General features: G+C 37.5%; 2 protein-coding genes across 7 annotated transcripts in view; one reads left to right on the forward strand and one right to left on the reverse strand.

Annotated features, from left to right (window-relative positions):
* PMS1 (PMS1 homolog 1, mismatch repair system component) overlaps positions 1-5,109 on the reverse strand; it is an 87,419-nt gene extending 82,310 nt beyond the window's left edge. For 4 of the 6 annotated variants that reach the window (XM_029934252.1, XM_029934255.1, XM_029934256.1 and 1 more), the window contains exons 1-3: positions 4,989-5,109; positions 3,835-3,950; positions 911-995 (exon numbers count right to left, since the gene is read on the reverse strand). The gene's annotated coding sequence lies outside the window, so the exon portion shown is untranslated. The remainder of the gene's footprint in view (positions 1-910; positions 996-3,834; positions 3,951-4,988) is intronic. The other 2 variants (XM_029934253.1, XM_029934254.1) reach the window with 2 other exon arrangements.
* A 73-nt stretch (positions 5,110-5,182) lies between these two features.
* ORMDL1 (ORMDL sphingolipid biosynthesis regulator 1) lies at positions 5,183-16,081 on the forward strand. The gene is made up of 4 exons (XM_029934257.1): positions 5,183-5,311; positions 7,492-7,672; positions 12,325-12,476; positions 15,859-16,081. The coding sequence occupies exons 2-4, from the start codon at positions 7,499-7,501 to the stop codon at positions 15,992-15,994; spliced, it is 462 nt and encodes a 153-aa protein (XP_029790117.1). The 5' UTR covers positions 5,183-5,311; positions 7,492-7,498; the 3' UTR covers positions 15,995-16,081.
* The last annotated feature ends 477 nt before the right edge of the window (positions 16,082-16,558 follow it).

Raw genomic sequence — 16,558 nt, forward strand, 5'->3', positions numbered from 1 at the left:
CTGTAAATGACAAGGGTATAGGAAATGTACAGTACTGTGATATGGAATCATTATGAAATGGAATGTTGGGAATTTTTAATACTAATAGTTAACTTCTAATTAAGCTGTATATTTGATCTTGTTTTGGGGTACACAGTTTTAGGGAGAGCAGCTGCAAACTACCACCTCTCAATGTTTTTTTGTGGCTCTCAAAGGCTGGGAGGCTATTCTAGTCAGGAAAACAGTGTGGACGGTTAGGCCACTCCACTCTTGTACCATTCACACAAGTTCGTGCTATCATAAGCAAAAGCCATCCTCTGCACTCTACCCAAGGTTCTGACTGGACATAGGTGTGAGGGTACAGAGCTGTACTACCCAACATGGTAGCCACTAGACAATTGTGACTACTGAGCACTTGAAATGTGGCTACTCCAAATTGAGATGTTCTAATACGATCTGGGTTTCAAACTCAATATGAAAACATATATAACTTTTTATTAAGTTCTTACATGGACTACAAGATAAACTGATATTCTGAATATACTGGCTTACCTCATTATTAAAATTAATTCCTTTTTTAATTTGTTTTAATTTGACTATGAGAACATCTAAAATTATACATGGCATACATTATAGATCTATTGGACAGTGCCAGACATAGTGGTTAACAGAGCAGGCTCTGAAATCACACCTACTTTCATCATATCCTAGCTTTTATGCTTATAAAACTAAAATATAAAACTCAATCACCTCTTCTATAAAAATGGAAATAATATAAGGTTTTGGTGAAAAGTAAATAAGATAATGAATAAATTTATTACAGTGTTTTAAGATTTACACATTTTAATGATCCCAGGATACTTGGGACTACACTGAGTTCTTCCAAACACCTAAATGAATCCTGTCCCTACCCTCACCTTCTAATCCTTACCTCCACACGGGTTAACCCATGGCCTGGAATCAGGTCAGGCTTGGGTTCAAGAGGTCTTCTACTTTAGTTTGAGAATCCCAAGGATCTAAGAAAAACAAATCAAACTATGGGGTATAAACTTAGCATCACCTCACCTGTTACTCTTTCTGGGCAATCTCCTTATTAATCTCAGCATCTTTGCCTCATTCTCTACAATTTCTCTTACAAGATCTACTATTTTTCTCCCCAGGTCCCTAATTTCATCCTAATCTTCCAGTTTACTGGGGTCAAGGGAGACCACAGCATAAACTCTTCTATCTTCACACGTATCTTACCTCCTCCACCCCACTATGTCTTCTGGTTTCTTTTTTTTAATTTTTTTAAATGTTTTTTATTTATTTTTGAGAGACAGAGAGAGCACGAGCAGGGGAGGGTCAGAGAGACAGGGAGACACAGAATCTGAGGCAAGCTCTAGGCTCTCAGCTAGCTGTCAGCACAGAGCCTGACACGGAACTCAAACCCACAAACCGTGAGATCATGACCTGAGCCAAAGCCGGACACTTAACCAACTGAGCCACCCAGGCGCCCCATCCTCTGGTTTCTTAAAATGTTTACACTTTTGCCCATTCTCTTCTTCCCTAACTCCAGGTCAATGTCTCTTCCTCCTAAGAACTTCCACCTACTTTTTTTATCCAGTCCTCCCACATTGACCATCAAAGTAAAAGCAAAAAATGTTTCCCTCAACCTTATTACCCCAATGATTATCATCTTTGTTTCTTTTTGATGCCAAATATCTAAATCTATAACCACAACAAAGATCTTTCTTATCTTCCCACATTAAAACAGGCTTTTTTTTTTTAAGTTTATTTATTTTGAGGGGGAGAAGAGAATGTGAGCAAACAGAGGAGCAGAGAGCAAGACAGGAAGAGAGAATCCTAAGCAGGCCACCTCTCTGTCAGCACAGAGGCTAATGGGGGGCTCAGATTCACGAACAGTGAGATCATGATAAAAATCATAATCTGAGCTAAAATAAAAAGTCTGATGTTTAACTGACAGATACACCCAGATGCCCCTAAAAAAGTCTTTTATAACAATCAGTGTCAAAGCCACCTCAAGATAAATACTTGTAAATCAGAATTTATCATCCTGCTCCTTCTCATGCCCTCTACTTCACTTCGGTATTTCTCTTAGTAACACACTGTTAGTAGTGACTCAAGTCAAAAACCTCAGTCCTCCTTTGCCAGCAATCCCACTACGTGCATCTCTACTTCCTAGTGCGATCGTATCATTCTTGACTCCATTCCAAAGCCATCTGTAACATGGTCCTTCTGATCACTCAGCTAGGAATGATCCTTTCCTCCCCCCACATTCTTAAACTACTTGGCTTGCATCACGCATGGGATGTTTATCACACCTGTCTTGCCACGTACAACTTCTGAATGTGGGTAACCATATGTTATTTCTTGATGCAACACAGAACAATCATAGTACTTCACCCATGGCAAGCACCTGAAGAACACCAATCAAGGGCCACAAAGAATTATTCCAGCAGCATGCCAATGTAAGCCTTAGGAAAAGTGTCCTCCTTTCTAGCACACTCTATTTTAACTGGCATCCATATCATCCCTTACCTCACCTATATCTCCTCATTAGACTTTATTCTGGACTGAAAGACTTTATTTCCAAGAACCTTCTAAATATCATCATTTAGAAACATGTCCCAAATTGATCTCAGATCTTTCTCTAATTAACTATCTTACCATATTTGTTTGATAATAAAAATAGCTATCATAAGCAACTTTATATAAACATACATATAATTCCCATCAGTCCTCACAACTGTATCATTCCCCTTACACAAATGAAATCTGAAAGTTTTAGAATATCGATATCACAAGATTCATGATCACAAAACTAGTCTATGACAGACACACACCTGCATATCTTGGCATGTCTGGCTCCAAAGGCCATGCTCATCCAGTCTCACATGGCAAAATTAAAAATCCTGAAATCATCCTAAAAATTCTACTCATTTTCTATATTCGGCCACTCAGTCCTATCTATCCTACTACATAAATATTTCTCATACTAGTCCTCTCTACATCTATAACCTCTGTTTAGCCCTTAGACATTTCTCTCCTGATTTCTGCAATAAGCATCTTGATATTTTTGTCTCAAATCTCAAACAATGACAGAGTTCTTTCTATACTTAAATTTCATCATGGGGGCACCTGGGTGGCTCAGTGGGTTGGGCCTCCGACTTCGGCTCAGGTCATGATCTCACGTTCGTGGGTTTGAGCCCTGCGTCGGGCTCTGTGCCTCCCTCTCTCTCTGCCCCTCCCCACTCATGCTCTGAATTTTTCTGTTCAAAAATAAATAAAACATTAAAAAAATTCTTTTTTAATTTCATCATGTTGCTATCCTACTTAAAACTTTGTAAGAGTTCCCACTGCTAACCAGGTAAAGTCCAAAATCCTGAACTGGACCTCTATCCTTCCAATGTCATCCCACTATTCTCCAAACGCACAGTAAGCTTGTCATACTGCACAGCCTATCTCTCTTAAGGTGGTGACACTCACCCGTTCCTGAGCTCACAAGGTTCCCTTTCTATACGAACGATTTCTAGTCATCCTTCCAGATTTAGTTCAAACATCAACTCAAGGAAGTCTTACTTAACTGCTCCAACATCAACCCTTTCCCACTTAACAGATTAGGCATCTCTTCATACTCCCCCAACACCTTTTCCTTATTTCTAAAGAAAACTCATCACAGGCTCTTCTAACCATTGTTTTTCTGTCTCTTCCTCCTGGCCTAGAGTTCTCGGAAGACAGATTTTATATTAATCTCATATTCCTAGCAAACCTGCTGAACATAGCCAGCATTTCACCACATATATACACCAAATGACACAATCTGAAAAGTGAAAGAGTTGCTATCAGGCTTACATCACAGCATAGAATGTGTGAGAATATCAGGAATCAGTCCTCCATATTTCCTGGGAAGGAAATCAAATACTCCTGAAAGTACTGTCCAGGAAAGTCAGTTAAGGACAACAAGGCACCTAAAAAAGAAACAGAGAACTTACAGGCTTTAGAGAAACACAATGAAATAATTTACTTTAAACACATGATAAATGTGGGGCATCTGGGGGCCCAGTCAGTTTTTCCTCCAACTCTTGATCTGAGCTCAGGTCATCATTTCAATGGATTAAGATCTAGCCAGCGTGGGGCTCTGCATGGAGCACGGAGCCTGCTTGGCATTCTCCTCTCTCTGCTCCCTCCTCCCCCCACCTAGAGCTTTCTCAAAATAAACAAACATCTTTAAAAACAGGGAAGAAAAACTAAAGTGGCAAAAGAACCTTAATAAATATATGTGCTGCCAAACTGAGCACAAGAACCATAATATAACCCAATGGTTTCTTAGAACCAATAGAAATGCAAGATGCATAGCTATAACCAACCTTCTCTTACACCAATTTTGAAATATTACTGAAAGTTATTTCAGCAATACAAATCACAAATTCTGTAAACTGACGAGGTAATGAAATTCAGTGTCAGAGATGATTTCAAATAATCTAACTTTTCCCCTCCGTTCTCAAAAAAGATAAATTTTTGGAATTCACATTTCCTCAGCATGTAATACACGTGCCTGGCTTAACGTGTGGCTAAACCCGGAACGATCCCAGTAAAAACCATGGTTAAAAGAGAGTTTGCTTCCATCAGCTGTAGGACGCCACAACAGACAACCTAAACCAGCACATTCAACGAGTTACGGCTGTCCGGGGTTAAAATGTCTGCCTGGCAAACAACTTTAAAACCTGCACTCAAGGATCTGGGGAACGGGCTGCAACAAAGGCCTAAACCCAGTTTAGTCAGGAATGGTCACACCAGGCCTGAGCGAGCCCAGATTGCTCAAAGACCGCCCTCCACGCGTGCGCGCCCACGAGCCTGCTACGGCCGCTTCCCGCCCCTCAGTTGGTCGAAGGGAGGAGGGCACGGCGCGGCCCGGCGCTTGCACGCCGACCGGGACAAGTTGGGACAAGGGCCTCTAGAGACTACGAGAAGATAAGAATGAATGCCCACTAGGCACACAACACTACCTTCTTGCTCGCGTGAGGTACACAATTATCGTCCACCGTCGGACCAGCCAGCGCGCCGCACAGCCTACGGGCCTAGCCTCGCGGACCTCGGACTCGCCCCCAGCGCGCGGCGGGGCGGGCCCTAGGCGCGCAGCACTTAGTCCCGCCCTTCCCGAGGAACGTGGGATTGGCTCTGTCCGCAGCCAATCCCCTGTCGGGGCCGTTCGGCTCCGAAAGCTTCCGCAAGCTGCGCTTGAGCGGACCCTTGCCATTCTGCCTGGAAGAGACGCCGTCGCCGCGGAGCTAGTTTTGCCCCCAGCTGGCCGCTGGGACTGGGGCGGCGGGTGAGTGGTCATGAACGTCTGTGGGGGTGTCCTGCTGCCTACGGCGGTAGGGAGCTGCTGGCCCGCCAGGGAGGCTTGAGGGGAGAGAGTGACTACGGTTGCGTCCGAGGCAACCAGTCTGGCCGTGCGGGTCTAGTGGCCACGAGGCTTACCCCCACATCCTCGTCGTCTTGACGTGGTACTGGCGAGATGTGCAGCTCCGAGAAGGAAGGGACTTGTGGGGGAAGCCCGGCGGGGGTAGCGGCAGCGGCTTTTGCTGAGCTTTCACTGGCCAGGCGCTCTAGCGTTCGGGGAAGGCTGCCGGGGCTTTTCTAGCTGGAGGTGGAGTCCCCAGGAGGGTCCTTGCGGGTCGCCGCCCGCAGGGCACTCGCGTAGGCAGAGATCGTCGCAAGTCTTTGTTTGCCTGTCCCGAAGTGGCGCGGCCGACCTCTTGGAAAGGTTTTGGGTACCGGGGTAGTGTCTGTACCACACCAGCTTTGCTTTCCAGCCTAGATACAAATTTTCAGCTTCTTTCGAGCTGTTTGTTTGTCTCTCCATCCTGTAGAAAATGGGAAGAGTATCTTGAGTTGTGATATCTTCCAAGTATAACCTACAGCTTAGGAAAATAATGCAGGATACAAAGTAGATGTTTAGATTAGAAGAAATATTTACACACATAAATTTGAGACCTTTGCTGCTTTTAGTGTAACCAGCTTTCATCACCATAAACCTTGATGCATGTTCCATAGATTTTTGGAGAGAGAATGAGACGTTTTACTCTGGAAACACTTGTTGGATGCGGTTATGGGAAATTCCTCTCTCAATGCCAACTCTGTTATGGAGAGGGTTTCTTTATTTCTAAATCAGAGCTAGTCCAAGTATATTCTCACCATGTCCCCCTCTCAGTCTCACTGGTTGGTTTTTTCTGGGAAGATAGGTATTCTTCCAGACAGTTATACTTTGTTCAAGGGATTCGCAGAACCAAGGGAGTGTCAGCATTAAACTAACTGGGGACTAGTAATCCATTCTTCTTTGGTGATCAACTTGAATGCAATAAAGGGGAAAACGTAGAAAAAGAAGAGAGTTGACAAGTTAAAGGAAGACAGACTCATTGTTTTAACCTTATTGTTCCATTAGATTGAGAAACAAACTTTATCCCTTGACTATATAAATTTTCAACCACAATGTGTTCCTTCCAGGTTCAGTATTTAAAAAGAAGTGACTTGAACGTGACCAGTCTTTTTGGAAACAACATTGCATTAGATCTAAGAGTCTGGCTACTCATAATAGACTAGCTACATCTACTTTGCTTTTTTTTTTTTTTTTTGGTCTTTAATTCAAGTATAATTAACATGCAGTGCTATATTTAGTTTCAGGTGTACAATGTAATGGTTTAACAATTCTGTACATTTCTCAGTGATCATCAAGATAAATGTAGTCTTAATCCTCTTTTTTTATTTCACCTATCTACCCGCCAACCTCCCCTCTGGCAACCACCACGAGTTTGTTCTCTGTATTTAAGTGTCAGTTTTTTTGTCTTTTTTTTTCCTTTGTTTTGTTTCTTAAATTACACATGAGTGAAACCACATGGTATTTGTCTTTCTCTGACTTATTTCACTTAGTGTTATCTCCTCTAGGTTCTTCCATGTTGTTGCAAATAACAAGATTTCATTCCTTTTTATGGCTCAGTAATAGTCTATTCTATATACATATTCCACATCTTCTTCATTCATTCATCTGTGGATAGGCACTTGGGTTGCTTCTGTATCTTGGCCGTTGTAAATAATGCTACAGCTTTTCTCTTTTAATATTGTTTTTTTTTCTGTTGGTAGGTTTAGTTCCCGAGCTGTCCCTTTGGATTTATAAGAAAATGTAGATTTTTCTTTCAGTTGAGTTTTCCTGTCCATTATTTCATTTAGTACAACCAGCATGCTAGAAGTCAAGCTTTAGGAAAGGGATTTTAATTGCTAATTTTATCAATAAGAATCATAAAAATCAGTTCATCTTATGAAGTCAGATGTTAAGAATTGTTTACTGCCTTTATCAGCATCTACAAATAGCATATTTTGATGGGTGTGTTTATTCTATTTCAGAACAACCAGAGAAAAATGATCCTAGAAACACACATTTTTGTCATGTAAAAATAGAGTATTTAAGTTTCCAGTTCTGTCATATTGATTCATTTTTTCACTTTCCTACAGAGCAAACATGAATGTTGGAGTTGCCCACAGTGAGGTGAATCCAAATACCCGTGTAATGAACAGCCGGGGTATGTGGCTGACCTATGCGTTGGGAGTTGGCTTGCTTCATATTGTTCTACTTAGTATTCCCTTCTTCAGTGTTCCTGTTGCTTGGACCTTGACAAATGTTATACATAATCTGGTAAGAATTTCACCTTTATACTAAGTCCTTAAAATCCTAAGCTTTAGTGCTTGTCAGGGACTGAAGGAGGAAGAAATGGGGAGTTCCTGTTTAATGGGTACAGTTTCAGTTTTGCAAGGATGAGAAGAATTCTAAAGGTGGATGGTGGTGATAGTTGCATAATGAATGTACTTAATGCCACTGAACTGTACACTTAAAATATGGTTAAGATGATACATTTTTATGTTATGTGTATTTAAACACAATTTGTAAAAAAGCTTAAAGCTTTACGTTACAAAAAAGAAAACCACAGGACTTAGTTTAACAGTTTTATTGTGACATAATTCATAATGTATATTATAACAAAATTCACTGACTTAAAAGTGTGCAGTTCAGTATTTTTTAATATATATGATAATTTTGAAGATATCCATATGTAATATGGGATAGGGCTATCTATTAATACTTTATTTTTAAACATTCGGCACTTTCTCTAAGACTTTTTTCTGCTTTTAGTTTCATGGGATCTAGAAAATAGACCATTTTAGCAAAAAATATAAGACACTAACTCAGGCTACTATAGAATGTTTTAGAAGAAATTATGGTTTTGATTAACTGGAGTCTAATAAACATCTTTGTTTTCAATTCTTATTAAACTTTTCTAAATTCTATAAATATACTTTCCTGCTTCAGTATAGAAATTTTGAGCTTAGTAATACTTGATTGAGGATCTTATAGTGCCTTAGCTTTTTCATGTTGACTCTGGGACTTCTGTATTCTAAGATTGCTCTACAAAGTATCAGAGATTCAGTTGTTGATTCTATTGACCATATTATGTGGCCTTGGAAATTGATAGTGACATTTCTTATCTTTAACAGCCTCTGAAAGCAGAATGAAAGGGGAGCAATGCAATTAATTGAAACTTTTCACTGAATCCAGATTAACTATGTATTTGTTTATTTCCTGTCTTCTGAAAAGTATTTGAATTTGATTGGAGGGGGACAAGGATAATGTGGTGGTAAAAATAAGTGACTATCCAGTTAGTCCATTTTATGCGATGGGCTTTGAGAGGGCAAAAGCTATTTTTAAGTACCAATTTCTCTGAAATATTTGGCAAGAATTCCTTTCCTTTTTACTAGAATTCCTTTCCTTTGGCTTCCATGGGATCACTTTTTCCTAGATGCATTTCTGATTTTTCCTTTTCTGTTTCTTGTACAGTCTTCTATTTTCCTCTCCTACATAGTGTTGTCTCCAAGGTCTTTTATTCATCTCTCTATATTTTATGTATGTGTCTAGGGTACTTCATCTATTCATATTTTCAGTTTCTACCTGTAGAACAAACAAGTATAAATTGAACTCATTCCTGATCTGTCTGTTACCACTCACAACCCATTCCTCTGGCTTTGTTCCTGATCTAATCTAAATGCACCACTGTGTGCCCAGTAAGTGAAGTCAGATAGCTTCAAAGGTAAAGTGATTAATATATTGTATTAGCCAAACTGAGACTGGATTGAGAGTAAAAAGGAACTGTAGCAATAACTACTCCAAGAAAATCCGTTCATGCCAACTAGGATATGTGGCCACTCTAGTTCTAGGGTAACTGCTTTTCCTCTATCTTCCATATCTGTATAGTCAAACCCTGTCTGTTCTGCTGCTTTACTATCTCTCAACTTGATCCCCACGATATTGCTATAATTTATATCCTTATTTTTTTCTCAGGTGGGGTACTCTAGTAGATCAAATAGTCTCCTTGATATTCTTCTACTCTACCCTCCTCCATTCCAAGTTGGCACACAGTTATTTTTAAAATGCATATGTGCTCGAGTCATGCTCTAAGTCCTTTTATGATTCCCCATTACATTCATAGTAAAACAACAAGTTTCTTATGTGGCATATATGACAAGTTGGTAACAGTACAGAGGCAAGAAAAGAACTCAATCTTATCTCAGCCCATCTCCAAACATAAATTTTTCTCTAACAATAATGAAAATGATCCTGCTTTCACCCCACCCACTGCTCTTATGTTTTCAATTGGCTAACTGATACTGAAGCACAATATATTGCCAGGTGGTAATTGACAACAGGTAGGGAAGCAAACTTCTGACTTACTGATTCACCACACTAAAGATCTAAGTACCAATCATCGATGTAGCAATTACATGACTCCAAATTTAAGTTTCTTTTGAAGAAACCAATTAAAACTGTGACATGTATTCTGAATGCTTTTAAATGGGAAAGTAGACCTAAGTGTTATCCCTGGTTAGAAAAAAGTCTTTGCCTTTCTGAACCATACAGTAGAAACCTACATTGTTTTAAATCATTTTTACAGTGCTATAGTCACAAAATTCTTAGACCAGCTTTTTATTTTTTAATTTTTTTAATTTTTTTTATTTATTTCTGAGAGACAGAGATAGAGAGTGCAAACAGGGGAGGGTCAAAGAGTGAGGGAGACACAGAATCTGTAGCAGGCTCCAGGCTCTGAGCTAGCTGTCAGCACAGAGCCCAACGCGGGGCTTGAGCCCACGAACCATGAGATCATGACCTGAACCAAAGCCAGATGCTTAACCGACTGAACCACCCAGGCGCCCCTTAGACCAGCTTTTAAAATGAATGAGAATTTTCTGCATTTTGAGCCAGTAAATATTTTTAAGGGCTAACCATGAGCTACATATTTTTTTCCCAATTCTTTTGATTTGGGTATAAATTATCTACCACTAAATATTATAGAAAAGCTATTTAAAAAATGGGATAGAAGATAAATGGTCAGATAAGATTTTATACTGTTTCATTAAAAAGGATATCTAAGATATACTGTTTGAATATATTCTAAAACACTGGTAATGCATGTAATTTGAAGGAAATAATAGAGGATTGTTTTTCTCTTCGGTTGTTCCTCTCTTTGATAATTCTAATACATGCATGGGCTAAGGTAGAGATCTTTTTTGGTCACATATTTCTCAGAATTTAAAAGCATATAATTTCTGTTTTATTGTCTCCTGTAAAGCCCATGTGAATATGGTTTCTTTGTGCTTATGGAATAATCATCCCTTAGCTTACTGTCATCTTGGCTTAATGTCTAATACTTGCTGTATACCAACCCTTGTTCCTGAGGTATTTAGACTAATGGAAAACCAAACATGTAAATAATTCAAATAATATATTGTGCTATAAATAAAATATTTTCAATAAAATTCTATATAAGCACATAGGCTACTACTAATGAAGAGGGCATCACTAAGGATTGTCATTTGAGCCGAACCTTCAAAAATGAGGTAGCTGACAAGATAGCATCACATCTTTTGCCTCAGTAACAAGAAACCTTTCCCTCTTCTGCATTTGCTGAACACTCTGATTGTACCTCTGATAGCAGTTTCTGCCCTACATTCTAATTGTTTATTCATCTTTTTTTTTCTTACAGTCTCTTAGAAAATTGAGTTTTTTTCAAAGCTGTGGACATGTCTTACTCAATTTCATAAATGCATACACATTCTGTGTCCTATACATATAAGCCACTTTATTTATTGAGTTAATCCATTTGAACTTGAGTCCATTTCTATATAGTTTAGGTGTCATTGCAGCTAAATAACTTTTGGCCTAATGGAATAACTAGACAAACTATTTCATGATAATATTTAGGCAGGAGTATTCTGTTACCTGTGCCTCAGACAGTGATCTTGCAATGTAGTACTACCAGTGATCTGAATGGATATCATAATCGCAAGGAAACCAAATCTAGTATATATTTTTTTTCCTAATCACAAAATTAGATGTTTAAACATATCCCTTAACAGAATGGCTTTTAGTAAGGCTTTTTACTTAAAAAAAAAACAAAAACAAAATACCACAATTACAAAAGAAACACTATTGGAGCACAGTGGTCATTTTAAAAGCAAATCGAGTTGAACATTGTACTTACTACATAACTATCTTTGTCACTTTAGAAGAGAACTATTGAGGTAGAGTCCTAATATTAAATATTTTCAAACCCATTTCCCTGATACAGAAAGTTTTATTATTATATACCAATTTGTATGTTTTTTTCATTTTATAAGTATCATCATATTTACCAGTGTAAACACTAAGTAATCTATACATCAAGGATAAGATAATCCACGGGGCGCCTGGGTGACTCAGTCAGTTGAGCTTCCGGCTTTGGCTCAGGTCATGATCTCATGGTTCATGGGTTCGAGCCCCGCATCAGGCTCTGTGCTGAGAGATAGCTCAGAGCCTGGAGCCTGTCTTCAGATTCTGTGTCTCCCTCTCTCTCTGACCCTCCCCTGTTCAAGCTGTCTCTCTCTATCTCTCAAAAATAAATAAAACATTAAAAAAACATTTTTTTAAAGGATAAGATAATCCTATTTCCTAATAGGAAAGGAAATAGAAAATCTAAATGTAATGATATAAAGCTATCCTGATGTTTTTTTGTGTACATTTCAATGTAATGGGAGATGAAAACAGGTTACTTTTTTGGTTGACCTTTTACTGGTTTTCACCAAATAATTTTCATATGTCCCTGAAAGTTTTATTTTACTATGAAGAAACTGATCTTTCACAAATAATAGGAAAGCTTAAAACTTGAGCAGATAAGCTGAATAACCCATACTGCTAAGCAGTCTGGAACTATCTTAATGCTTACTGATAAATATTAATATTTGATATTGCTTGTTTTTCAGGGGATGTATGTATTTTTGCATGCAGTAAAAGGAACACCTTTTGAAACTCCTGACCAGGGTAAAGCACGGCTCCTAACTCATTGGGAACAACTGGACTATGGAGTACAGTTTACATCTTCAAGGAAGTTTTTCACAATTTCTCCAATAATTCTGTAAGTGGTAGAAATTTTTAGGTATGAGGAAGATTGGATAAGAGGAACATGTCCTTTATTAATTTCAATTAGAAACAGTATTTGTTGAAACCTATACCAATAAATAGGTAACTCAGAGCATAAAATACAGGCAAAATCTTCAACAAGCTGGTAATAAAGTGTTTTTACTTCAATCAGTAATATATAGAGACAACATAATGTGCTCATCAGTATGTTTAAATCTTCTAAGATACACAGATCAAATATATTGTGGTTAATATCCGTAGGCTGCTTACAAGAAAGCTAATGCATAATCTTATTCTATATTCCACTATTAGATTAATCACCCTAACCAAGGATTTGGGTGATTTCACATGAATTTCATTGCCTACCTGCCTCCCTCAGTTTGGATGTTCAAGATCCTTAGGAGAGATTGCTGTATAATTTATAGATAGGAGAGGTTAGGCTTTCATCATAGGACAGACCTAGATTGAATCCTATGTTTATCATACCACCTGCTTGGTTTGCTCATGAATGATTCTAGCCAATACTACATAACCCAATTGGATGCCATAAGAAATAAATGAAATAATATCTATCTGTAAAGCATTTAACCTTAAATTTCTTCCTATTACCTGATATTCAGAGCCTTCCACAAAATGGTTCCTACCTCATTTTTTCCTTTTGTGAATATTTTACCCCCACCTAACTCCTATCTAGTCAAGCTCTTCTTAGCAGCATTCTTTTGAATGCTTCTTACATTGTCCTATTGTTCAAATCATTTCTTCTACCCGAAATATCTTCTCTGTTCTTAATTTATCTGTCTTACTCTTCTTTCAGTATTTAAATTGTACCTTCTCAGTGCGGTCTTCCTCTTAGCACTCAACCTTCAGTAATCATGCCTGCTTTGAACTCCTTTAGTAGTTGTTACATATCCCTTATCTATGCCACTTTGCATTATTTGTTGTTGTTATTATTATATACTATATATATTTGTTTTATTTTTGTAAAGAATTTATAAATGCATAGATTGCTTTGAATTTCACACTCAGTATAGTTGCATGCATATAATGGATGTTTCACATTTGCTTTCATCAAACACTGTATACCACATAGCTCATATTTAATAATATATCCATAATTTAGAATCAGTGCAGTCTGAAGTAAGTGGAAAAACTCTGTGTAGGCTACATTAGGATTCCTTAAACTGAGATTTAGGGAAGGTAGATTTTAGGTGGATGTTCAGGAAAAGGAAGGCATTTTTAAATGAAAATAAATTGATCATAAAGGGATAGATTTCTTTTTCCTTATGTTGTTAGGACTTTGAGGAAATTTTTTAAATTTTTGTTTGAGCCCCATATTAAATTAATGTCAAAAGATAAATGATTTGTATGATCTAACAAAGATAAACACAGTAACAGGAATAATAGTTATTTAAACAGCCCTAAATTTGGACTTTAGCTCTACTACTTTCTAGCTTCATGACTTTTGGCCATTTCTTTGAAAGCCCTATTTCCTCATCTATAAAATGTTGAGGATTGCATTATAACTAATGTAAAAAGCCTGACATGTATAGTGAATTTTCAGTAAGAGCCATCACAAAGTGGTCAACTAAGATGTACCTGTGTTATAACATCCATATTTCTAAAAGTATATTTTTGACCCACAGGTATGATTTCAAATATTCTGATATTCAAATATTAAAATATTTTAAAGTCCTTATGTAACTGAAGAGACAACATTAAAGCCATCTATATAGCATTGATGCTTTTCAGAGTGCTTTCACATTTTCTTATTTGGCCATCATTTGTCAGGTAGGTGAGACATGCAGTGTTATCCCAGATTTTTAGATAATCAGACTCAAATGCATTACCTTGTTCCAGATTTTGCAGCTAGTTGGAGTCAAGAGCCCAGATGAAACCCTAAACTTCTAGTTTCTAATATAGGTCTCTTTCAAATATACTCTTCGGCAAATAAACGCCATTATGTGATCCCCAGCTCGGGTTAAGCATCCCCTTGTAGGGTTGTCTAGGTTTTGTAAGAACCAAGTAATTTTCATATAATTTACACATGCAGTTAGTTTTCATTAAAAGACCGAGGGAACAGCATGATACATACAGTATATGCTACAGTATCATGAGGAGAAGCCATTCCAAAAAGATTTATTATTTATAATATATCAGGCTGTAGGTTAAACCCATGATTATGGGAAATCAAATGAGCTTACTAAATGCAAGTGGTATCCTATTTTGTTCAGGGAAGGAAGTATAAACACAGTCTTCAAGTATATGAAAGCTGAAGGAAAGGGTTTAAACTAAAAATTAAAGAATATGGTTTATTTTCAAGAGGAATTTTCTGGTTAAAGTTTGTGAAATAGGTGGAAGATTATAGAATTTCTCAATTTAGATGGCTCTGAAAACAATGTATACAGCACTGTGATGTTTTTAGAAAATAGCTGTTTTTTTCTAACCATATTACACAAGACATTTATCTCCCCTTACTAGAAATTAATGACTGTACTTAGAGAAAAGGTTATTAGAATACTTTCCTGTGTACTCTAAAAGTACTAATTAGACAAACACCCAAATGCAGACTTCTTAGTTGTGATCAAGTAAAGTACCATGTTTTATTCTTTATATCCTGTCTATATTAAGATATGCTCAGTGTCCAGTATGTCTGTACTCTGATGTGTCCTTGGGTGAAACTAGACATTCTGACTTGATTTATAGTCCTAAAGGTGGCCTAGGCTTGTCCAAACAAATTCTGATATTGGAGGTCTTTATGTGTGTGTTTATGTTCAGTAACAGCAAAACAGCTGGAATGTTACAACTGTGTCTTCCAGTTTTCCAGTTAAACTGGTTATCAACCTGTTTGGCTACAATAAACATCAGAAAGGCAACCAACTTATTTGTTTTCTTTCGAAAATACTGAATTATACTAATGTACTAACAGCCCATTTTTCACAACCGTATAGGAGCAGTTTTAACCTTTTGGTGGGTCACAAACCCTTTGAGAATATGATAGATGTTTGGATCCAGATCCTCTCTCTAGAAACATACACATAAATACAAAACTATACCTGAAATTTCAGAGTATATGAGCCCTAGTTTGAAAGACTTCTTCTTTAAAAGATGTTAAGTAGCAAACATTCTTTCAAATGCATTTCACATAATTCCAGAAATGCAAAATTTGCATATATGTCTCCATTAAATAAAATTTAAATCCCAAATGAATTTAGACCGCAAACAGGTGCCTCCTTCCATTTCAGTGCTAAAAAGTGATTCTGCTTTTAGGTATCTGTGTTTCAGTGGCCTTTTTTAAACCTTTTAACCTTTATTTTTTAATAAGCTCTAAGTAATTTCATTTGTAGATGTTATATGTATTTTAACTTTTATTTTTACAGATATTTTCTGGCAAGTTTCTATACGAAGTATGATCCAACTCACTTCATCCTAAACACAGCTTCTCTCCTGAGTGTACTAATCCCCAAAATGCCACAGCTACATGGTGTTCGGATCTTTGGAATTAATAAGTATTGAAATGTTTTGAAATGGAACAGAAAATTTTTACAGCTACTGACTTTTCTGTAAGGAAGGAGTGGTTAGTAAACTGCACTGTTTCTGTGATAATGTGAAATGAGAAGTATTTACATTGAAGGGCCAGTTGCTGGTTCTTCACATGCTGTTTTGAGGTGCAGATATTTACTAGAAGATGCCTCTGTTTAATGCATCTGGTATCTTTGTAAAGAGAGGCGTTCTAGGCAGTCTGGGCAGGCCCAGCTTATAAGTGGCTGTACCGTGAAGGAATAGTAGACAAATTCAAGGAAATGAGAGATTTATAAGAAAACAAGACCAGCTTAGCTTATAATGAATGAGCATTATGTTAGAAGAAACTTTCCAATCATTCAGTCACAGTTAGTTTAAGCAGACTTACATGTGAACCAGAATCATCTCTTTGCAAGTTTATTATAGATCGTTTTTATTACCATACATGTTCTTCTTGTGTTGTAGAAGAGGATAGTTCCCTCTTGTTTTATACAATCCAATCCTTATCTTATGATTGTACTTTTTTGCTTTTGCTGACTCAACATTGTGTTGATAGAT

This window comes from Suricata suricatta, chromosome 3 (assembly GCF_006229205.1).
Source record: "Suricata suricatta isolate VVHF042 chromosome 3, meerkat_22Aug2017_6uvM2_HiC, whole genome shotgun sequence".
Taxonomy (NCBI): Eukaryota; Metazoa; Chordata; class Mammalia; order Carnivora; family Herpestidae; genus Suricata; species Suricata suricatta.